At 50.7% G+C, this 23,203-nt stretch overlaps 9 protein-coding genes and 1 pseudogene across 10 annotated transcripts; 7 read left to right on the forward strand and 3 right to left on the reverse strand.

Moving 5' to 3' along the window:
• Window positions 1–1,201: 1,201 nt before the first annotated feature.
• Window positions 1,202–2,692, forward strand: SRM1 (RCC1-like domain-containing protein; the record flags this gene model as incomplete). The annotated part of the gene is made up of 1 exon (XM_076686032.1): window positions 1,202–2,692. One exon carries the CDS (start codon window positions 1,202–1,204, stop codon window positions 2,690–2,692), a length of 1,491 nt encoding a protein of 496 aa, XP_076539696.1.
• A 301-nt stretch (window positions 2,693–2,993) lies between these two features.
• HIS7 (imidazoleglycerol-phosphate synthase) lies at window positions 2,994–4,670 on the reverse strand (the record flags this gene model as incomplete). Its single annotated transcript, XM_076686033.1, has 1 exon — window positions 2,994–4,670. One exon carries the CDS (start codon window positions 4,668–4,670, stop codon window positions 2,994–2,996), a length of 1,677 nt encoding a protein of 558 aa, XP_076539697.1.
• Window positions 4,671–5,294: 624 nt separating this feature from the next.
• On the forward strand, window positions 5,295–6,914 carry TRVA0_032S00496 (uncharacterized protein; the record flags this gene model as incomplete). Its single annotated transcript, XM_076686034.1, has 2 exons — window positions 5,295–5,305; window positions 5,363–6,914. 2 exons carry the CDS (start codon window positions 5,295–5,297, stop codon window positions 6,912–6,914), a joined length of 1,563 nt encoding a protein of 520 aa, XP_076539698.1.
• A 494-nt stretch (window positions 6,915–7,408) lies between these two features.
• Window positions 7,409–8,779, forward strand: TRVA0_032S00518 (annotated as a pseudogene). The gene has a single exon. A coding segment is annotated over exon 1 (1,371 nt).
• Window positions 8,780–9,838: 1,059 nt separating this feature from the next.
• On the forward strand, window positions 9,839–11,179 carry TRVA0_032S00540 (F-box protein; the record flags this gene model as incomplete). The annotated part of the gene is made up of 1 exon (XM_076686035.1): window positions 9,839–11,179. The coding sequence occupies one exon, from the start codon at window positions 9,839–9,841 to the stop codon at window positions 11,177–11,179; it is 1,341 nt and encodes a 446-aa protein (XP_076539699.1).
• Window positions 11,180–12,235: 1,056 nt separating this feature from the next.
• Window positions 12,236–12,622, forward strand: TRVA0_032S00562 (uncharacterized protein; the record flags this gene model as incomplete). Its single annotated transcript, XM_076686036.1, has 1 exon — window positions 12,236–12,622. One exon carries the CDS (start codon window positions 12,236–12,238, stop codon window positions 12,620–12,622), a length of 387 nt encoding a protein of 128 aa, XP_076539700.1.
• A 272-nt stretch (window positions 12,623–12,894) lies between these two features.
• Window positions 12,895–13,998, reverse strand: ARO4 (3-deoxy-7-phosphoheptulonate synthase ARO4; the record flags this gene model as incomplete). Its single annotated transcript, XM_076686037.1, has 1 exon — window positions 12,895–13,998. The coding sequence occupies one exon, from the start codon at window positions 13,996–13,998 to the stop codon at window positions 12,895–12,897; it is 1,104 nt and encodes a 367-aa protein (XP_076539701.1).
• Window positions 13,999–14,795: 797 nt separating this feature from the next.
• IBA57 (Iba57p) lies at window positions 14,796–15,902 on the reverse strand (the record flags this gene model as incomplete). The annotated part of the gene is made up of 1 exon (XM_076686038.1): window positions 14,796–15,902. The coding sequence occupies one exon, from the start codon at window positions 15,900–15,902 to the stop codon at window positions 14,796–14,798; it is 1,107 nt and encodes a 368-aa protein (XP_076539702.1).
• Window positions 15,903–17,636: 1,734 nt separating this feature from the next.
• TRVA0_032S00628 (uncharacterized protein) lies at window positions 17,637–20,721 on the forward strand (the record flags this gene model as incomplete). Its single annotated transcript, XM_076686039.1, has 3 exons — window positions 17,637–17,701; window positions 17,923–19,276; window positions 19,358–20,721. Exons 2-3 carry the CDS (start codon window positions 18,160–18,162, stop codon window positions 20,719–20,721), a joined length of 2,481 nt encoding a protein of 826 aa, XP_076539703.1. The 5' UTR covers window positions 17,637–17,701; window positions 17,923–18,159.
• Window positions 20,722–21,482: 761 nt separating this feature from the next.
• On the forward strand, window positions 21,483–23,072 carry AIM10 (putative proline--tRNA ligase AIM10; the record flags this gene model as incomplete). The annotated part of the gene is made up of 1 exon (XM_076686040.1): window positions 21,483–23,072. The coding sequence occupies one exon, from the start codon at window positions 21,483–21,485 to the stop codon at window positions 23,070–23,072; it is 1,590 nt and encodes a 529-aa protein (XP_076539704.1).
• Window positions 23,073–23,203: the final 131 nt, after the last annotated feature.

Below are 23,203 nucleotides of genomic sequence, written 5' to 3' on the forward strand. Positions count from 1 at the left end.
CTGGGTATGCTGTATATCTGGGAACACCGCTTCACCAGGGGTAATGCCTAGTACGGCTGTGCATCCTCTCCATGTTCTAGGGCCAGCCCTCGAGCTCCCGTAGCTCCGCTTCGCGGAGGATTAGTTCCATGTTAATATCTCTGCGTAGCGGAGCCTCCGGGGGTATAGATACTTCTAGTTAGTGGACAGTTGTCCCTCCAGCCGAGACTTGGTAGTCTTCAAATGTGTGAGTCTGTAACTAGAAGTAGTAACCGGTAACTGGGAGTTTGTAACGCTGTAACGGAAAATAGTAACAAGCTGGAACAAACTAGGCCCGTTACAGATTAAAGGTATGTTCTGCGCAGCCATTGCTACCGTTGGATTGACTATAGCTATTGTTTAGGAATGCACCTGTTCTCTGCAATTGACTTGGGGGCCAGCCCCCAAACCCCCGTAGCTCCGCTTCGCGGAGATCTTGTGGCAACCTCCGCGAAGCGGAGCCACAGGGGGGTTTGGGGGGACTGGTCCCCCCAATGTGTTCAAAGCCCCCTAATCTCAACTGTCAACGTACCTAGATAACAGGCGGCGTAGATGTGGGGCCGTGCATATCGTGGCATGGCAATATTCCTGTCCCGCAGGCTGGGAATCAGATCAAGCATCCTACAATGCACCACGAACCATTAGTAACGTAAAAGATTGGGATAAATCAGCTCCTAGAAGGGGATGTATCGTAGCATGTTGTCGTAGAAGGGCCCATATTTGTATAGCACAAGGCTTTGCGCTCCAATTGGGCCCTGTAAGCCAGCATTACGGCTGTATTCGGGCGATTTAATACAAGAGAGATCGAAGAGACCCAACCAATCGTCATTAAAGGAATCAACGCGCTCAAATGACCGTCACTAATATCCACCCATTTATGTCGCCACGCGTTGCCACAGAGGGACTCCCAGTAGCGCTAAACGCCCTACCTCCGAAGTCGGCGTGTCGGCGTGTCGGCATGTCTCGCGGGTGGCGCGCGTTGGGAGTTGCGCGCGCACGCGTCAGCACGAGAAAAATGAAAAATTCGTTTGGCGCGGTGTTTTGGGCGGAACAGAGCACACCCTCATCGTGCCATTTTTCGTTTCTGACATTGTTGATAAACACAGAATCAATTGGCGACGGAAAAGTGCCAATTATTTTGGAAATTTTGGAATAGGCCGGATCGACACAAAATAATTAAAACATGCCACCAAGGAAAAGAGAAGCCGCCGAGGCCAATGGCCCAGTGAAGCGAGCACGACTGGACAGATCAACTCCAGAGGCTGCTGCGCCGTCGAAAGCGCGACGAACCCCATCTGCCGCCCGAAGGGCTGCGCGAGGGACCTCAATTACGCGGTCTGGCCGAGAGCGGCTCGTGATCAACGAGATTGCCAAGCTGCCGGAGGAGAGGGCCAATGTCTACTGCTTTGGATCAGGCTCGATATGCGAGCTCGGCCTCGGTCCTCGAGTGCTCAAGGTCATGCGACCGCGTCTCAACCCGCTGCTGCCCATTGACGAAGTCGGCATTGTCAAGGTCGCCGTAGGCGGTGCTCACGTGCTGGCGATCGATCACGAAGGCAAGCTCTGGTCGTGGGGCCAGAATGACTCTGGCGCGCTGGGACGGCCGAGTAAGGTCAGCGATGACGAATTGGACGAGGACGATGACTTGAACCCCAAGGAGTCCAGTCCAGGACGCGTCGAAAACGTGCCCGCTAACGCGGTATTTGTAGACATTGCGGCTACCGACAGCTTGTCGGCGGCTGTGACCGCGGACGGCCACCTCTACGCGTGGGGCACTTTCATCGACGACGGTGACAAGGCATTCCGACCGGGAACGGGCATTCAGGACACGCCATTGTACATTTCGCAGCTGAGGGGCGTAGTGCAGGTAGCGGGGGGTAAGGACCACCTACTCATTCTCGACAAGTTTGGCGACGTGCACGCGTGGGGCATTGGCCAGAGCTTCCAGCTTGGGCACAAGGTCAACGCGCGGCTGCGAACCAAGACGTTTGGCCCTCTCAAGGTTGTAGGGCTCAAGAGCATTATTTCTGTAGCGGCAGGCGAGTACCACTCGTTTGCCATTGACAAGGACCACAAGCTGTGGGCATGGGGGCTCAACAACTTTGGCCAATGCTTCGTCCCGGAGGAGAGTGGAGACGGTAAGAGCGTCGAGAAGCCGACTTTGGTCACTTTCTTTGACGACACTGAGATCGTCCAGGTTGACGGTGGAAGCCACCACTCGCTGGCGCTGACCAAAGATGGCGACGTCTATGCTGTTGGCGAGACCAACTTCCACCAGATTGGCATTGAGAACAGCGAGCTGCCCAAGGAGTTTACGGTGTACGAGCAGGACGGGACAACGCCAGCCTACCTGTTCCGACCGACCAAGATCACCAAGGCGCTGGACGCTGAGAGCAATTCGGGGGATGAAAAGATTGACATGCCCAAGATGAAGTTTATTGCGTGCGGCGTGGACCATTCTATGGCGCTGGGCAAGGAGGATGGCTCTGCCTGGACATGGGGCTTTGGCGAAGTGTTCCAGCTTGGCCATGGCAAACCGGCTGGCGAGGACGAGCCAGAGGATGAGCCAATTCCCAAGAAGATCTACAACACTGCAACTAGAGGGGTTAATATGGTAGGCGGTGGTGCTGGCGGCCAGTTCAGCGTATTGGTTGGTCTTCCAAAGGAAGAATAGACGATTTTTTTTTAACTTATCTATTTTTTGTATACTTATTTATCGACGTCTATCGACGCATAGTTTATTCATTGGTAATTAAGTTTTTTTGCTTGACTAAGACCGGTCAGTCTGAGATTAAATCGCAGACATCGTGATATGGATGGTATAAGAGCATGTTGATTTGTTCTCGGCAATACACATTCTTAGAACATCAATATTGTGATATTTCTCCACTTCATGGGTTTAATCAATTACAGTAGACACACAGATCTCATTTTCACCTAATATGGTATTCTAATGTAGCATTACTGTAGATTAGTTACAAACGGGCCTCCAAACCACTCTCATTGAGCGCTTGCTTGACCTGTCCGACAGTGTACTCGTTTCGGTGGAACATGCCAGCACCGAGGGCAGCATCGGTGGTAGTCTTCTGGAACACTTGGACAAAGTGTTCCGGCTTGCCAGCGCCAGAAGACGCAATGACTGGGATGGACACGGCATCCTTGACGTCCTGGACCAGCTCAAGATCAAACCCAGAGTTAGTACCGTCCTTGTCGATGCAATTGAGAAGAATCTCACCAGCCCCAAGAGCCTCAACAGCCCGGACAAGCTCATAAGCGCCCAAATCTCGAGCCTCTCGGCCACCCTTGACCGTGCACTGGTACCAAACGTACTTCTCACCGTTGGGGCCTGGGAACTTGGTTTCGATAGTGTGATGCTTCGTGTCCTTTGGAGAGTTGACATAGACTCGCTTGGGGTCAACAGAAACGACCACGGCCTGAACGCCGTATGCCTTGGAGATGGTCTCCATTGGCGAAGTCCCGTCGCCTTTGTTGCCGTTGGCGTAGTACTTTTCTGCAGCATACACGGCATCACTTCCAATGGAAACCTTGTCAGCTCCAGAGAGGAAGTACATAGTGGCGACCTCGAGCGCGCTAAACGTCTTACCCGTTTCAGGGTCAACTGTGTCCCGAATGCCTCCGCCAATCGTCAATGGCACAAAGACGGTCTTAGAAGCCTCCTTGAGGACCTGAAGCATTGGCAGGTCCTTGAGTGGGCAGGATCGGAATGAAGTGATGTTGAGGAAAGTCACTTCGTCCGCACCCTGCTCGTAGTACTTCTGGGCAATCTCCACTGGCTTGCCGAGGTTTCGCACTGGTTCACCATTAACGCCAACCTTTCTCTCCCGGACATCGTACTGGTCGCCCTTAGTGACGACGAGATCACCTTCGTCGTTCGTTCGGACGTCTAGGCATGCAATTACTCGCTTGGTAAGTGTGGGCTCGGAGGATGAAGCACCAGCGGGGATTTCAGTGTATTTCGACCCCTGCAGGAACGAATTGATAATGGCTAGACCCTGTTCGCCGGACTTCTCTGGGTGGAACTGGGTCAGCAACATATTGCCCTTCGCCAGGGCCGCGATAAAGTGCTCATTGCCGTACTTCGAGACGGCCACGTCCCAGCCAGCCAACTCAGGGTGCTGTGATTTGATCTTCTCGTCATCAATCGACTCGAGAAGCGCAGCGTAGGAGTGCACAAAGTAGAATTTCTTGGTCTGGTCGATGCCGTAAAGACCCTTCTTCTCTCCGTTGCTCAGGTGCACAACCGTGCCGTTCCAGCCAATGTGCGGCACAGACTTGTCCTCCTCGGAGAACTTGGACAGCTTCAGCGGGCTGAGGTACTCGAGGCCCTTGGAATCAGGCGATTCAGTAGATCCAGCGAGCAGAGCCTGCAGGCCGACGCAGATGCCCATCAGAGGCTTCCCAGTAGCGATATACTGCTTGATCGGGCCAGCCAGACTCCGGGCGTGCACGTTATTCATAAAATGGCCAAAATTGCCGACACCAGGCAGCAGCAGCTTGTCAATCTTGTCCATCTTGGCCGTGAACTCATCGCCGGTCTTGATAAGCTCGACCTGGTACCCGAGCTTCGCCAGAGCGTTCTCCAGACTCTGGAGATTGCCGCTCTCAACGTCTATCACGTAAACCTTCGACATGGTCTCTTTGTGGATCCTGATGGCGGTTATATCGAGGAATCAAACGGTCTGACTGATTTTATCTATTAAGGGCCCGTAATTTTCATGAGTCAACGGATATTTTTCGCATGCATGCGCAGGCCGCCGGTTCGAATCGTGATGGCGGCATGCGGCTGACCATTCCATTTACCCTTTTTTCAGCCCTTTAATACGGCATGCACTCAGTTTGAAAGCTAACCGGATATGATACAAACGATCTCAAGTTTGAAATCGAATCGGATATGATACAAACGATCAAATTTGAAATCTAAGTGGACATAATTCAAATGATTAATTATGTTTAAATGAGTATCGTACTGCAATGGATATTGGAATGATGATCGATGGATATGCATGGTCACAGGTACATGTCGCTAGCGGCCTCCGACACATAGTACCGTAATACCCCTTAACATTAAAAGTCGTGAAGCAGTAGGACTATACTCGAACTACGTACGTATGCGAATCAAACATATAGTTATCCTGCTTTATTAGGCTTTTTTTGGTGTATGGTCGCAGATTGTCAGCGGACTACACTGCCCACTAACTGCACGTGTGCCGCTGGACGTTTGCTACGTTTGACGCATGAGCCGCGCTGACATATATATGCTTGAAAGGTCTGTGGACTTATTTCTCAATGCGATATAGGTTTATTTAAAGGCTAAGAGAGCAAGCTTTATCAAGAAAATGAGTAATCCTCCTCGCTTTCATCCAGCTTACTTGGATCCGTCACATGAGTCCACTCCTCCGTCGTACACGCCTCTTTCTGATACGTTAGGAACAGGCTCCGCACATTCTTATGGAGATGCCTATGATGAGCCTAGCACCCCTTCGGTGATGTTAGACTCCACAGGATCAGCTCAATTCTTAGAGACTCGCGGCATGGATTCGACTGGAACGTATGAGAATCCCCACGTTGCAACCCAGATTCAGTATAATGAGTCCCAGTCTACGCCGGACCTTGAGTCGAATATCATCCAACGACCCATTGTGGTTCCTCAGACTACTGCGAGAGAGTTTGGATCCTTCGCGCGATGCTATGCTCCGATTCTTGACAGTTTTGGAATCGAAAGAGACATATTCCTAGGGTTCATTGACGGCTTGAATGTAAAGCTCGTACATCCCAAGCTCCTGAAAGCAGTTGAAGTCGCAGGGTCAGTCGTGGGAGAAATTCCAACGCAAAATGCACAGCTGGTTGGAGCACTTATGAGTGCTAGTTCAGACGACAAATCATCCGATATTATTACGTCTAATGTGATCGAGTACATGGAGGATGCCAACAGGAATCTTTTTGGACCAATGGGTCTGAGGGCAACTATGATTACAACGAAAGACCTTCAGAGAAGGTATGGACTACATTATCCGTTGACTCCATTAGAATTCTCAGATATGTCACTCACTGTTATTGAGCGTCGAATCAAAGGGTTTGAAGGATACGTCGCCGACATGACGCTCAACGTGCCTCCATCCCCGAATATGCTTAGGAGAAATATCACATCGCTCTTCAACGTTGAAGCGGGTCGACAGAATGCGAAACTTCTTGAGGCCAGGCTTAACCTCGCCAGAAAGCTACCATGGTACGCGCCGGGGATGTGTCATGCGGTGTTTGAAATCTGGAAGAAGGAATTGCCCGAGAAAAAGGCTCACAAGCGAATTAAGGTACAGGTCAGGAAAGAGGAAGAATTTGAGAAAAAGTACCGGAAGCACATTGACAAGAGAAGTGAGAAAGACGCAAAGGATGCCCGCAAGAGGGCCGAAAAGAATTCAAAACTAGCGGAGAAGATGCTACACAAAGAAAAGAAGCTCGCAAAGAAGCATCGAAGGAAGGCTGCAAAAAAAGCGGGAAAGCATTCTGTTTCACAGGGTGTCGGTAAATTGAGCTTGAATGATGAAAAGGCATTGTCTGATATTTTGAACAATCGAGACTTTTGTGATACTCGTCCTCGCGGTTATAGCCACGGGTCCAGTTCGAGCTCTAGTTCCAGCAGCAGTTCAAGCAGTTCGAGCAATTCGAGCAGTTCGAGCAGTTCAAGCGGTTCAAGCAGTTCGAGCGGTTCAAGCGGTTCCTACCGCGGGAATGTCCTTAGTCGGAGTTTGCGCGTTAAATCGTCGAAGCATGGAAAGCACGGCAAGGAAATGAAGGCAGCGAAGCAGGGAAAGTATGACAAGGAGATGAAGGCTGCCAGGAAAGTAGAGTGGATTCTCATTGAGGCTTTATGTATATAATTACATTTAGTGACTTAAAAACCGGCCAATTGCTGTTTACCTTTACCTGGTACTTTACAGCGGACTAGCTAGATGGCATCTAGATTATCTGTTACATAAGAATTCTATCCTTCGGATCGTAGAATTAGATCTATAAATCCTATATAACAAACGCTGGGCATTTAAGCGACTGCGAATCCACCACTCAAGGTTGGTTCTCGTAGCCATGTCTCAAATACAGAAAAATACTTAATAAATGAAATCTCGGGCGCCTGAATTAATTTCTCTTATCGAGGACTGACTGTAACGACTGGAGGGGGCTGCGCGCGCAAATCTAGATTGAAAGCCGACCGTTTAACCTTGACACTTACCGGTAGTACACCCGTGGGGATTCGGAAGCGATTTATTTTAAGTGCCTATCGGGTTGGAAAGCTAACTTGACGGCAAATATTGTGGAACTAATGAAGGTCCTCTTAGGTAATATATGAGAAATATGCGATAGCAAGAAGTGATAAATGGCGATGAACATAGTAGACCTTCCAGTCGAGATCCTGGACAAAATATGCCGGTATTTAATCAAGGATGAAGCTTTGTTGCCCTTGGAGCGCACATGCCACACTTTTTCTGCTTTTGCCAATAGGCTAAAATATCATTCTTTCGAGCTCAATCGATGTGGTTTATTGATCCCGGGAACGGGAGACTTCATTACAAATGTTTTGGCAGTATGCCAGGTGGTTTTTGAGGAACAAGATAATATCCGTGATGTGTTAATCAGCGACGTTCACTATGGCGGTAGACAATGGGTGGACATGGTGCTTGGGCTCATTTTATCGGCGAAAAATCTTGAGAAAGTCGTAATAAAAGTGAAGGGTTCTCAAACTGAAGGTCATTCTGAAATCGAAGGTCATTCTCAAATTGACGATATTTGCTGGTTCTTGGAAAATCTTTTAAGAGATACTGTGATACCTGCGCCTATATTAATCCGAGCATTGGTACGTCTTGATGATGACAAAGAGTTGGAAATGCTACGATCGTTAGTGCAAGATCACTCGAACATTCGATTAGAAATCTCTGCCGAAAGGTTAGATCCATTCCATGTTCCGTCTAACGTTCATCAATTTCAGAGATATCTCACAGACGTGAAATTGGCATTCAATACCCCAGAAGCACCGATACCAAAGGGTAATGAGACTCTTTCAAAGCTTCCTAACCTGTAGACGGTTGCATTGTACGACCTTTTCAGGTTACACAATGATGTGCGCCTCTTGACTCTGCCCAACAGGGTGACTGAACTTGAACTGCGGCTATCTAGATTTGAAAGAGTTAAACATCCTTTTGCTATAACCGGTAGCAGTCTCTGCTTTGTCAAATGTAACGGGAGTCGTCTTGAGAATATCACCATCGAGAAGGCTATATCTCACTTATCTCTTCACTATCTAGATGAGCCAATTGATGTCGAAGCGATCTCAAACTACTCCTCATCGTTCCCTATTCCAACTATTGAAATAGAGCTGGACTATTCGTGGGTATCAAAAGGGCTTAGAGCCTTGACTCAGCTCGCATCGGACACGCTTGTTCTTGAGGTTAGCTCAGCGCATGGAGGCGAGGAGAAGTTCTACCTCAATGAAATAAGTCGCGCTCTTCCTCGCACCTCTGATATTAGGACGCTCAAAATAAGCCTCCCTGAGCCTACAGAAACGGACTTGAGGAAATATCTCGCATCAACAGTTTCGAGGTTCCCACGGTTGACTCACCTTGAGCTTATCGACTTTCCCTGGGAAGCGGTGGATCGCAAGCTATTTAAAATTGTGGACGAATACTTTTGTGTTGTAGATTTGGATGCCTTGAAGATAAAGAAAAATTTCCCCGCTCCTAATGCCACTTAAGCCTCACATTGGAATTGTCGTGTTGGATGATATCTTAATACTTAAGTCTTATGAAGGCTTAAGGGACTGCGAGGCTTTTTGGCATATCGGGTGCGAAACGACACCTTGCAATCTGTCGTAATGAGGACTGAGGATGTGCCGGTTGACCTGAGCTGACTGTCTGTGATTGGTAATATCGATGAACTGAGTTCTGCTCTTCCAGATACCCTGAAGATACCGATCTCTTCATCATTCATGTGTAAGGTCGACTACCAACTTTCTTGGTATTGTTGCTTCCAGGTTCCCGAGGCTTGCCTTTTTTTTTTGTTTTCCGGTGAAATGGCATTGCCTAAATCTTTGGCCATCACGGCTTTTGGTTCTGATTCATGCAGTTACAGCTACATGCCCAGTTCGAGCAATAGCTCCAGCTCCAGCTCCAGCAGCAGTTCAACCAGTTCAGCCAGTCGCGTGGAGGTAGAGTCCTTGGTCGGGGCTTGAGCAGTAAATCGCGGAAATGAGGAAAACATGACAAGGGAAGTTGTTAGGAAAGTAGAGTCGATTCTTATTGAGACTGTATAAAGGTCTTATATACTGATCAGGATGTTGAAGCCTGACACTTATGGGTGTAATCTGCGGTCTTTAACCACCAGCGGAGAAGCTATACCTAAACTAGCCGATACGTATGGATTCCTCCATAAAACGCAGGGCAATAAATGCTGGCTTTTTTCAAACCACGGAACCAGTTGCACTAAAAATTGGCTCTAATGGACCCAATTAATTTTTATGTGATGGAACTGTCTGTCTTCGCTACTCGTATACTTTTCACATGCGTTACCCCGTATCGCAGGTGTACCGTATTTGCTTGCGCGCGCAAATATGCATGTGATGACGACAACTTTCTAGCCTCTCGAGATGGATACTGTGGGGTACACTGAAAGCGGTTTACGGTAATTCGTATAACACGACATTGCAAGTACTGTTAGGCTAGTTGATGGGGAAATATCGGGGAATGAGTTTGTATTGAAAATTGCTATAAGTAATTATCTGAGAGGCATTTTTGGAAATAATGCGATAAACGGCATGCATAGTGTATCAATGGCAATAAACATACTCGACCTTCCAGTCGAGATTCTGGACAAAATTTGCCATTATTTAGTAACAAGTGAAGATCTGCCGGCCTTAAGTTGCACGTGCACAAGGTTTTGCGATATTGCCAGTCGGCTGAAATTTCATACCATCGAGTTCAGTATAGACGGTGCTTACATTCCAGGACTGAAAGCAACCATTGACGACGTTGACAGTATATGCGAGATACTTCTGGGGGAAGGAGACAATATCCGCGATGTATTTATTGATAATTTCGACTATGACGATGAAGAGGATTCGGACGCCTTGGTTAAGCTCGCCTTGGAATTGGAAAATCTCGAGCGACTCGTAATAGAAGTGAGCGATTATCAAGTTGAAGAGCTTTTTCGATTCTCTAACGAAATTGTCATATCCGCGCCTACGATACTTCGGGTAGAGCTACTTCTTGATGATTACGAAAAAATGGAATTGCTATGGTCATTAGTGCAATGTCACCCAAACATGCGCTTAGAAATAGTCGGCGCATCGCGGTTGGATCCAATGCACCTTACGCTTTACATGCAGAGCTTCCAGAAATATCTCACCCATGTGGACTTGATATTCAATACCCCGGGAACTCCGATATCAAAGGTTAACGAGTTCCTTTTAGGGTCTCCTAACCTGCAGACTGTTGGATTGTCGTCGCTTCACATGTTGAAGAATGATGTACGGCTCTTAGTTATGCCTGAAAACGTGACTAGACTGGAATTGAGGTTATCGAGAAAAGTTCGGCGGCCATTTGGCATAACCGGTGAGAATCTCGATTCTGTCAAGTGTAATGGGAATTGTATGGAGAACATCACAATTGAAAAGGCGATAACTTACCTAGCCCTTAGCTGGCAGAGGGGTGCTTTTGACCCCGAAACGATTTCAAACTACTCCTCGTCCTTCCCCATTCCAACCATTGAAATAGAGGCAGGGGATGTTTCACAGTTAGAAGAGGTTGGTGCCTTGACCTGTCTTGCATCAGATGCGCTCAAGATCCGCACATTGTCGATAGGCGACAAAGACTACTACAGCAGAATGGCTCGCGCTCTGCCTCGCACCTCTGACATTACGGCGCTCATTATAAGCCTCCCTGTGCATAGCCAAGAAAAGATGACGAGCTATCTGGCATCAATAGCTTTGAGGTTCCCACGGCTGTCTTCCTTTGACGTTATGTTTGGCTTTCACGAGTTCCCGCGGGCTTGGGGGTACCAGTTATTCCACCCTTTGGGGTATTACAATCGAGTGAATTTGGCTGCGCTGAAAGATGCGATTGCCAATGACGCAGACTCTTGTAATTACAAGTTATAGACTTTTTTTGAGCTTGGTTGCCAGTTATTCCACCCCCTGGGTTATTACAACCGAGTGAATTACGACGCGCTGAAAGTTCATGGGACTGCCAATGATGTCCGAACTCTTGTAATAACTGTAAACCACCTGGGCTACATAATTCACCGGTCACAAGGTTAAATTGATACAATCACTCATGCTATGTATTACATATTGGAAGTTTGTACTACTCCGTTCAAACCACACCACCGCTAGCTACTCCCACACCACGGCAGCGATATTAGCGCACGATTATGAGTTATAGCATACTCCTGATATGATACTAACCGTGCTACTGCTGCTGCGTTACTATGAATTGAGTTGTACACTTGCAGATGCCCTCGAAATTATAGAGCTCGCTAATACACGCTCGATACCGACTTTCGAGATTGGCGTATCTAGCCTCTTTCGAGATCTTGCTTTAACGCAATCGGGGTGTAGCTATTTCATCTCAACACCTAGAATGCATAGAATTGGACTGAGAAACACTTTTTTATAACAAATGCAAGGTATCAATTATAAACTGCTTGGTTAGTCTATGCGATTAGGGCTGGGGCATGCAAGGCACGTGATTTTACGCAGGGAAATGAGACATTTGGTTCAGAGCTCATCAACGGTATGTACTCCAGCCGCATGCCGACACAGCCCCATAACCAACTACAATCAGGCAGTCTGCCATGGGTTCAGCCGGAATGTGTTTCGTCGTTATATGTACGGTAAAGCAGGCTGGTTGGCTGGGTGGTGGACAAATGCGAGTTCGGAGAACAACGGGTTTCTATGTTAGGAAATAATCCAGTGTCTTGTTACCAGCATCCCTACCCTTAGTTAAAACAAGCTACGTATGTATCTCAGACCCCTACGGATCAACCACGGACTTTAACCCGGTTGGATCACGCGGGTATTGCGCCAACAAAACGGGGCTGTGGGTTACGTGATTTTGGTAGAGCTATAAAGCAAGGGTACATGAATCTTGGCTTTTTGGCAAATCTTGGCTTTTAACTTGGCAATTTTTACTGGTATTTGCGTAGAAAGATAAAGATGGGCAATTCACAGTCGAAGAATGACTACATGAAGGAGAGGAAGAAGACCAAATCTGCGCTGAAGTATCATCAGCCTTATGGTCAGGACTCTCAGGCATACAATCGGCCATACAACCAGAACTCTCCATACAACCAGGACTCTCGAGCATACAATCAGGACCCTCGGCCATACAGCCAGGACTCTCGGGGATATCAGGATGATAAGAAGGAGAGATACGATGACCGGAAGGATCCGTTTGTGTCGAGAGATGAGTATGTTGGGCCGTCTTCTCCTGGTCCGTTTTACCAGCAACCGTATGTACCAGTTCACCCAGTCCCGCCAGTGGTTTATCCAATCCCTGTCACGTACTACGCTGGGACGATGACTTATTATTATCTCGAATAAGTTGATACCCAAATCATGTTTGGGCTCTAACCGGTTAAGAACTAGGAGATATTATGAAGTTTGATGAGTTATGAAATGTTATAAAAATGTAGCAAAAGAACATGAATGTACATAAATTTGGTAAGGACTACTTTGATATATCGTACAAATGCCGCAATAACCGACGCGAAGCGTCGCTACGGGGGGTTTGGGGGGCTGAGCCCCCCAAATGCGCTGATGATGGTGAATTGGAGAGTCCGTTAAAACTAATTAGTAGTACAAAAGGCGATTAGTTATTTCAGGGCACGACGGGCCTTGACCGCGTTGGCGAGCTCCCGCAGCATGACCTCGGTGGACTCCCAGGACACACAGCCGTCCGTGATCGAAACACCGTATTTAAGACCGGCCTTGCCCTCTGGCCCGACCGACTGCTTACCCTCGTTGATATTAGACTCGATCATGACGCCAATGATCTGAGTCTCGCCCTGGGAGACCTGACGGGCAACCTCCGAAAGCACCTTTGGCTGGTTACGGAAGTCCTTCTCCGAGTTTCCGTGCGAGCAGTCGACCATGATGGTGGTGTTGGGCGACTTCTTAGCAAGCTTGGTCTTGACCTGAGCAACAGACTCTGCATCGTAGTTGGTGCCGTGGGTGCCTCCACGCAGGATGATGAAGCAGTTCTCGTTACCCTTAGTGGTCGTAATAGCGGCGAGACCCTGCTTGGTGACGCCCATGAAGTGATGCGAGCTTGCGGCCGCATGGACAGCGTCAATCGCAATGTCCACCGACCCGTCAGTGCCGTTCTTGAACCCAATGGGGAAAGAAAGACCCGACGACAGCTCTCGGTGCAGCTGCGACTCCGTAGTTCGAGCACCAATGGCACCCAGTGACACCAGATCCGCCAGGAACTGTGGAGAGATAGTATCGAGCATCTCAGAAGCGATAGGCAGGCCCAGAGAAGTCAGATCAGAGTAGAGCTTTCGCGACACGCGCAGACCCTTGTTGATGTTGAACGACTCATCGACATCCGGGTCGTTAATAAGACCCTTCCACCCGACGGTGGTTCGAGGCTTCTCGAGGTAGGCTCGCATGATGACGACCAGTTCACCATCCAGCTCCTGAGCCAGCTTCTTGAGCCGCCCGGCGTACTCCTTAGCAGCCTCCACATCGTGAATCGAGCAGGGACCCACGACACAGAGCATCTTATCCGAAGTTCGGTGAATCACCTTAACGGATTCCTTTCGTCCACGCGACACGGCCGCTAGCGACTCCGCGGTCAGCGGGATCTCGTTCTGCAGCAGCGCTGGCGCCATGAGCGGGTCGTACCCGAGGATTCGCACGTCCTCAGACGCCTCGGCCGGGGTGCCCGATCTCGACACGCCGTCTGGTCCAAACATAGGGGAATTCGACATCTTTATTCAATGCGTTATAATAAATAGAGTAATTGGCTGCTTCGTAATTGGCGGAAAAAGCCTCGCCTTATAAAACGATTATTCCGTCTTTTGACTCATTTTCCGGAGAATTTTTTTCATACCCGGACCTCGGCGTACTCGTCAGCACCCCGCGTCCCCGGGCCCGCGACGGTGAGTAACCCTCAGCACGCATCGTGCCACTCTGAGACACGCAGGGGTCCCCGCCGCACGCGGCGCCTGCCGTTCGGCCGCACGCGTGACACGGCTGTTACAACTCCCCCTCCAGTTACACCGTGCACACTGGGGCGCTGCCCCAGACCCCGTTACTTGGGGGGACCAGTCCCCCCAAACCCCCCTAGGGCTCCGCTGCGCGGAGGATCTCACTGGCGGACAGTAAAGGAGGGGGGGATTGGGGGGTGCAACCCCCCTACTAACGGGGTCTGGGGCAGCGCCCCAGTGTGAGCAGGGTGATGGACTGTAACAAACTCCCAATCACCTCGTAACAAACTCCCAGCAACGCGTAACAAAAGCTGTAACAAAGCTACAGTTGTACCAACACACGAAAAGATGGGAACTGGGTGTAATTGGGGGGACCAGTCCCCCCAAACCCCCCTGGGGCACCGCTACGCGGAGGAAGAGACACAGGTGGAGAAAGGGGGGTTTGGGGGGTTCCCCCCAACTACGGGGTCTGGGGCAGCGCCCCAGAAAGAGACTGGTGGTTGTTGTGTATATTGGGGGCATCGACATGTGGTGTATTATGTACAATTGAGGAAAGGGAGGAGCTACTCGGGCCACCAGTAGGGCTGGAAGCCCTTAATGAGGATGGATTTGGTGCTGTTGTCCGGGTTTGGGATGCGGATGGCGAAGCGAGCGTCCGGGTTGGCGAAGTGCTCGAGGCGGACCAAAGCCAAGGCGACGTTTCCTTCGGCGGCAATGATAGAGCCTGATGCCGGTGGGGCGCGAGAGGAAGGTTCGGAAGATGATGCGAAGGGCGAGGGCGCCAGTTTGGAGGTTTCAGCGGTAGCACCCGTGGTATCGACAATTGAAGTGCCTACGAGACAGGAGGGGGTGATTTGGAGATGGGAGCTGGCATCTGGGTCGTAAGCGAGCTCCTGGGTCGCATAGTGAGCCTCGTCGGTAAGGACGACAGGGATGACCCGCTTGCGGACAACCCCGTGATGGTGTGAACGGATGGTGAGTTCCTGGCCGACGTAGCACCCCTTATTGAAGTCGACGCCGCCCATGTAGTCCATACAGCTTTCCAGTGGCAGCGCCTTGTCGGGGACGAGCTCGGAGGAGCCCTCGGGGATGCCCAGCATCATGCGCCGCACGCGGTAGTTTTTGATGTCTGCCTCCTCCATGTCCTGGACGAACCGCTCGTTTAGCACTTCGCAGGGGGAGACTCCAGACGGCAGGACAAGTCGCAGAGTGCAGCTTCCGGCGGCCCGTTCGTCTACAGTACCAATGAACGGCCGGTTGCTGTCATTCTCAAAGATCTCTTCCAGTGATCCAAACGCGTTGACCGCCTCGGTGTCGTCCCATACAGCCCACACTGTGGCTTCTTCGAGCGGTTTGATCTCAACGTCAGCCCGCAGCTTGTACGCCTTGAGCATGCCTGCCATGCGACCGCCCATCTCTGAGTCGATCTCGACAAGGAATCCGTTTTCATGCTTCAGCCCAGCGAACCCGGGACCCCGAGAGTACGGATACAGGAAGCTATCGGTGATGACCCGGCCCTTGGCGCCCAGGAACCCGGCGTAGAATCCCAGCGCGTCCTCCCGGATGCGGTTGGTGATAAGTCCGTTGAGGAACTTGGATGCATCGGGTCCTCCGACCGCCACGATCCGCCGCGTCGCTAGCCTCGCGAACGCCCGTAATGGAACCGCCATTTCTCTATCAGATCTCTACTCGATCTCATTACCAATCGAAAAGCGACGATTATGTGCGCCCGCGCGGGTGCAGGCCACTTTACACCTTCCCGTTTCGGTTCCCGACTGGCCCGTCGACCACTCCTGGGGGGCTAGCCCCCGAGACCCCGTAGCTCCGCTTCGCGGAGGGTCTTCTAAGTCAATTGGCCTGGCTATTGTACAGGATGTATGAAGTAGTTTACAGTGGACTTGTGCCACACCTGGGGGGCTAGCCCCCCAGGCCCCCCGTAGCTCCGCTTCGCGGAGGGTCTGTGCCGACGAAACAATAACGAGTACCTCCTGATAGCTTCTTAGTTTAATAGTCTGTTACTTAGTAGTCAGCAAGGAACTGTGTAAAGAATCACCAATTCAAGTTCTTGGCATCTGGCTTATTACATCTGCTAGTGGCAAGATTAGTTCGACTCCAGTTATGTGACATGCATTTGGTGTTTTACTGGCGTAGCGCCGCCGATCTCTATGTAATGTAGTGTATTGGTATCTGCTTTGGTTAATTGATTATGTGACCGGATTAAAAAAGCTGTTGGTTGATCATAGACTAGATTGGAGACTGTTGATAGTAGTTGATTACTTATGAGGCTGAATTGGAGGTAGATGTACTGGTAATACTTTCTTGGCATAATGGATGTCTTTTTCCTCTAGCGATGACTCTCTGTTTAGGATAGGCGATCTACGTTACAGAATAGCTGGATACTTTTTCATCTAGAAATGTAATAAGGCGCTTTGTACTTTGAATAACGCGTCGCCAATTTATATCTTTGTACTACCCGGTACTCCCAAAAAATAGAGGAGTCATGAAGCAATTGGTGCGATAACTGTTATACGCTGTTAGATTTCTATAACATATTTGATATACTTGTTCATTTCGGTCTACTCAAACGTAAAACAAAGACATCAGAGATTGAAGAGTTCCTGCGCCCTAGTGTAAACTCCCATTGCACCGGGTACCGGTAGTTCTAAATGTATATAAAGTCGTTGGCTATCAGATTAAAGTCGTACTGCGCTGGTTCATACCATAAGCGACTGGATCGGCTCTCTTCAACTAATTGACCAAGTATTATCGCATATATCGTATATTTAATTTATTATCCGTAGAACGTTACGATATGTTTTAATTTATACCGTAGTAGTTACACAGTGTGTACAGCTAGCGGGTAACAACGTATACCATAGTAGTTATACAGCGGACGTGTGTGTGTGGGTGTGTGTACAGCTAGCCGGTAATACCGGCTAAAGTATGACTGCAGTTAGGGCTATAGAGCTTACAGTACTGCCTTCAGGCACATACGCGAAGACCTAGGCATTGCGGCAATGCACACCTCTCATTGGAGAGAGCTCCCTACCAAGCGGGCTGTCTGCATGATGAATCCCACTCTAAAGAAATAATCTCCGAGCCCCTCCGCAAAGCGGAGCCACGGGGGGTCTGGGGGGCCAGGTAACCAAATTGGACCCACCATTTACACGACGACCAGCCATGGTGAGCCGCAGCAAGCCGCACCGCGTGGGATCTGCGACAGGTGCCGGAAGCCCATTGGCCCACCGCGCCGCAGGAGAAAACCCGGTCGGGGGGTTAGGGGGGCAGGCGGGCGCGCGCGCGCGCGGGTTTCCGAAGGGTCCTCCGGGGCTGGCGTTTGCTGTACTGCGGAAAACGAGAGGCTGGGAGAGGACACACACAATTTTTCCCATCCCCCCGTTTCCCGGCGTTGTTCTTTCCATCTTGCGATTTGTGTATCGACAGGACTTAAAAGAAAAAAGTAATCGAGGTATGTTTTTTTGTGATTTGTGGCTATTATAATTTGTGGCTTTTGAAGTGAAAGTGCGTAAAAGGAAGTAGGGAACTGTTCTTTGGCGACTATTTCTTTGGGTGTGTTGTCCAAGGTATTAAAGGACTGTCAAAGGTACTAAAGGGTTCTCGAAGGCTTTACATCTTTACTATTTTACTCTTTGAGTAGTTAATGTCGAAAGAGGGCTAACATGAAGATAGAGGATATCAGAGAAGGCGAGTTACAAGCTGTTGAGACTGCTTCATTTCGCATTTCTTTACGAACGACCACCTTTCCATCACTTTTTTTTTGTGACGTTTTTTACGATTTTACGAACTTGACGACATTCTACTCCCATCCTTCCTTTTGACCAACATTCCTTTGAAACTAAAACCACCCAATTCAAACGATAAATCTTTTTCTTAGTTTTTTTTTGTTTGCTGTGTGTGTTGTGAGAAATGACTGATTCTGCTACTACAACACCATATTTGTTTGCCGCCCAGCAAAAAAGCGGTGCTGCCACTTCAATGTCCCCTTCTTCGTCTTCCGGGGCCACCAGTGGCGGTGCAGCGACTATTGGCAAGGAGCGAAACGCCACTACGGCTAGCTCGGCCACCACTACGCCCCCGAATGCGTCGTCGAACTTCTTGAAACCCGTGTCTTCGTTTTCCTCGTTGACTGGGCCTTCGACAACGACAACGACTTCGTCTGCCTTCCAGGGCCAGTGGGGCGGGCTCGCCGGGTCGGGCGCGTCTTCCTTTTTGGGCAACTCAGGCAACGGCCTGCGGCGCGCGCAGTCGCGACACTTTGACGCGTTTGGCGCCCACGACTTGGGTAGCGGCGGTGCCTACTACTTTGACGAGGCTCCTGCTGCTCCTGCTGCTCCAAAGTGGCCTAATGAAGGGCTTTCTGGGTCTTCTCAATGGGGCGCGGGCGCCATCTCGCCCATTGGCAACCACGCCGGGACGACCAAGGACGCCAAAAAACAACACCAACTCTCTTCTAATGCTAATGTTACGACTGGTACGACTAATAATGCCTCGATGAATTCTATGAATAACGCCACGACAACCACGACGACGACCTCTCCTCCCACCTCTTCTACGAATACTTCCACGACGACGGGCGGTTCTCCGACGGTCTCCGCCTCTGCCCAACAAGCCGCGTCTTCTTCCTCGAGTTCCGCCAATGCTGCTGAAAAGAGCTCCACCAGTAACAGTGGAGACGAGGAGTTGATCCCCACTGCTATTGTCATTAAGAACATTCCCTTTGCCATCAAGAAGGAGCAGCTTTTGGACGTGATGACGTCGCTTGGTTTGCCATTGCCTTATGCCTTTAACTACCACTTTGATAACGGCGTATTCCGGGGGCTGGCGTTTGCCAACTTTACGACCCCTGAGGAGACGGGCGCCGTCATTTCGAACCTCAACGGACGTGAGATTGGCGGCCGTAAGCTGCGAGTAGAGTACAAGAAGATGCTGCCCCTTGCCGAGCGAGAGCGAATCGAGCGTGAAAAGCGAGAACGTCGCGGCCAGCTCGAGGAGCAGCATCGCGGCCCCGGATCGCAGTCTAATGGTAAGTCTAACAACCACACCAACCACACCAACCACAACAACAACCACGGACCTTCTAAGGTATTAACCGCTTCGACTGTAGGCTCGTCTGCTCAGCACCACAATAACCACCATAACAACCACCACCACTCCAACAATAACAACAATAACAACCACAATAACCAGAACAACAACAACAACAACAACAACCAAAACAATGGCCACCACGGGGCCAGCGGCTCAACGGGACACCACCAGCACCATGTCGGTGGTGGAAGTGGCAGCAACTCTGCTCACCACGGTGCTGCTCACCATACCCAGCAACAGCAGCAGCAGCAACAGCATCACCAGCAGCAGCAGCAACAGCAGCAACAGCAACAGCACCATGTGCACCACCAGCCGTCTTCGGCCGCAGGCCAGCAGGCTCATGCCAATGGCGGTGGACAAGCGGGATCTTCCGCTCCCAAGGTGGACCTCAATGACCCCGAGACGCTCGAGTTTTACTCGCAAATGCTGCTGTTCCGAGACGATCGAGCACGATCCGAGCTCATCTTCCCGCCCTCGTTGAACCAGCACCAGCGACGAGTCATTATCCTGTTGTGCAACCAGCTGGGACTCTTGTTTGTGGGCCAGGATAAGAACGGATCTGTAGTCGTTACGCGACAGGTTGTGGCGCCCCCTACCTCGACCGGGTCCTCCCAGTTCCTGCCCCCAGCGACTAGCGTATCCCAGCCGTCCATGATGGCTCCTCCGCCTCCACCGCCACCACCAGGCCTGTTTGACTCTTCGGGCTACTATTCGAGCCAGCTGCACCAGCCCCAGCCCCAGCATGGGTTCCCCCCGGCCACTACCAACCCGAGCCTCTTGTTCCCGCAGTACCAGCAGCAGCACCACCTCCAGCAACAGCCGCACCATCAACAACCGCAACAGCCGCACCAGTCCCAACAACAACAACAGCAGCAGCAACAACAGCTTAACCAGTTGCGAGGTACCAAGAGCTTTGCTGACATTCGCGGTGGCGGACTGGGCTACGGGTACAATGTGAGTGCTCCAGGGACGCCGCCCAACGGGTCTCCCTTCTTCCCGTCGCAGACTCCGCCGCCTCAGCAGGGCGTGGCTCCATTGTCGCTTGCCCAGCAACAGCAGCAACAGCACGCGCTTCATGGTGGCAGTCTTGCCGGAAGTAACTTCCTGCACCAGAACCCGTTTGACCACTCGGTCAACGCGCTCAGCGACTCGTTTTCCTCGCTGATTTCTATTGGCGGAAGCCCGCTCTCTCGGGCCGGCTCGACGAGCCTCAACACGGTGCCGCAGGGGTATCAGGATCTCGAGGACGCAAAGAACTCGGCGTCCTCGGCGGGGGTCATTGGGTCCAAGGCAACGAACCATAACGCGACCACGACCGCGACGACGAATACGACGAATGCTACGACAAATTCCGGAGTTGAGAACCATGATGATGAGTGAAATGTAAAAACGGACCCCCCTTTGCAATCAAAAGAACCACCAAAAATACTTGGATACAATTATATAACAAATTTTTTTTAATATTTGGAACGCTTATTTTAATGAATGTATAAATGATTTTTACCCTCCGCAAAGCCCCCAAAAGAGCACAGTCTCTCTGCTGGGGTTCCACCCCCCAAACCCCCGCTATGTCGTCGCCACGAAGCTAATTGAAGCTACTGACTGTTTACCCCCGACCCCTCCCCGATGGCTCCGCTTCGCGGAGAAATTGAAGAGATGTGTCAATGGAGCGTGTTCGATGGCTGTAACTGGGTTGTTGTAACCGGAGTTAGTAACAGAGTTGGGAGTTTTGTTACAGGCTGTAACCGGGGCTAATGACATTAGAGTTGGTAACAAAACTAGGAGTTTCTAACGATCCGTAGCAATACGCTATGAGAACAAGCCATTGGCAATGCAAATTTTATTCGAACCCCTGCAGTAATCCACAGAAGACCTAACTCATTATTACGTAGAACGGGTCAGGATTAAGTGGAGTTGCTCAATATGAATGATATTTTGCCGTATATCACCTCAAAAAACCTCCGCGAAGCGGAGCTAAGGGGGGGTTGGGGGGCTGGCCCCCCCAAGTAATCCAATTGAGCGTAATCAGGTATTTTCTTTGTACCATATATAGGGTCCCCGGTCGTGTCGCGAGGGTATTAAGTGATGTGGTGGGGTGGAGGGAAAATTTGTTCCCAGAGACGGGGAAGACGGAGAGCCTAATGAAACGACTGTCGAGGCTCGGGGCGGTGCTGAACAAGCAGATTGGCAAGGCCGTGAGCGACCGGGGGATTGACGGGACGCAATTGCTGGTCAAGTCGGGTTATGTGCACTCGACTGGGCGAAGCGGGACGTATAACCTGCTTCCTCTCGGGTTCCGCGTGCAAAACAAGATCGAGCGGGTCATCCGCGAGGAAATGGACTCTGCTGAAGGGTCCGAGCTGAGCCTCGTAAGCCTCTCGAGCGGCGATCTGTGGAGAAAGTCTGGTCGCATCAGCGGGAGTGAAATATACCGCTTCCCGGAACAGGATCAGGTCCTGGCTGCGACCTGTGAAGAAGAAGTGACCAACCTCGTGCGTGAGATTGGCGTCTCGAGCTACAAACAGCTGCCTCTGAGGTTGTATCAGATCGGTAAGAAGTTCAGGGCTGAGAAGCGGGCTCGAGGCGGCATGCTACGCGCCCGGGAGTTCACCATGAAGGACATGTACAGCTTTGATCACAACCGGGTTGAAGCCCAGCAGAGCTATGAGGCTGTCAAGCAAGCATATATGAGAATATTCGAACGCCTGGGGGTACCAATTGTAGTTGCTGAGGCCGATACAGGTACCATTGGCGGTGAGATGTCCCACGAGTACCATCTGCTGAGCCCCCATGGTGAGGACAAAGTTGCCAATTGCGCGTCTTGCGGGTACACTGCGAACATAGAGAAGGCCATAGGGATCGTCAAGGAAACTTCAAGCCGCGAAATCAAGGTTGAATACTACCTCACCGACGATGGGACCGACAGCCTCGTGGCTGTCTACTGCGCGGTGGATCGCAGCATTAATGTCGCCCGCGTGCACGAGGAAGTCGGTATCAGGATGGATATTTTGGGTCAGGATGCCTTGGCGAAGTACCAAGCCACAGAGGGTGTAGATGAGATTGTGCTGCTGCAGAGGCGGTTCATCCGCGTCGTAGACGAAACAGTAGACGAGACTGTCGAGTTGCCGAATCTTCCTGAGGAAATTCGCGTGACCAAGCCTGGTACAACTACTTTGAACGGTGTTAGCGTAGTCGATGTCGCTGATGGCGATGCGTGTGCCAACTGCGACGGAGAGCTCAAGCTGACGCACGCCATTGAGGTGGCCCACACGTTCCTTCTCGGCACGAAATACAGCTCGACTTTTGAAGCTAAGGTGCTTAACCATGCAGGTCATACCGTGCCCATTGAGATGGGCTGCTACGGCATAGGAGTCAGCCGGCTACTTCCATGCATTGCGGAGACGATGCGGGACGACGACGGACTCAGGTGGCCCAAAACCATCGCACCGTTTGACTGTTTGGTTGTGTGTGGTGATGAGGAGGTCGCATCTAATATTGGCTCACTTATCACCGAGCAAGGGCTTTCGGCCGTCTGGGACGACAGAACGAACCAGTTTGGCCAGGCTCTTGGGGCGTCCAAGAGCCTGGGCGTGCCGATTATCATTGTCGCGGGCAAGCGCTCCCTCAAGGAGGGCAAGGTCGAAGTCCAGGCCCGTGACGGCTCCAGCTCAGAGTCAGTCGACATTGCCTCTGTCGGCCAGTACGCTAAGAACCTCTGGAATAACTTGTAGTCCCCATTTTTCTGTAAATAGTATATTAGATTCGCATAGTGCTTCCTGGGGGCCAGCCCCCAGACCCCCGTGGCTCCACTACGTGGAGGGTCGGTCCTACATACTAGTTTTGAAGTCATTATGTAGTGCGC

The sequence above is a fragment of the Trichomonascus vanleenenianus genome (assembly GCF_965637985.1).
Source record: "Trichomonascus vanleenenianus strain CLIB 3782 genome assembly, contig: TRVA0_032S, whole genome shotgun sequence".
NCBI classification, from domain to species: domain Eukaryota; kingdom Fungi; phylum Ascomycota; class Dipodascomycetes; order Dipodascales; family Trichomonascaceae; genus Blastobotrys; species Blastobotrys vanleenenianus.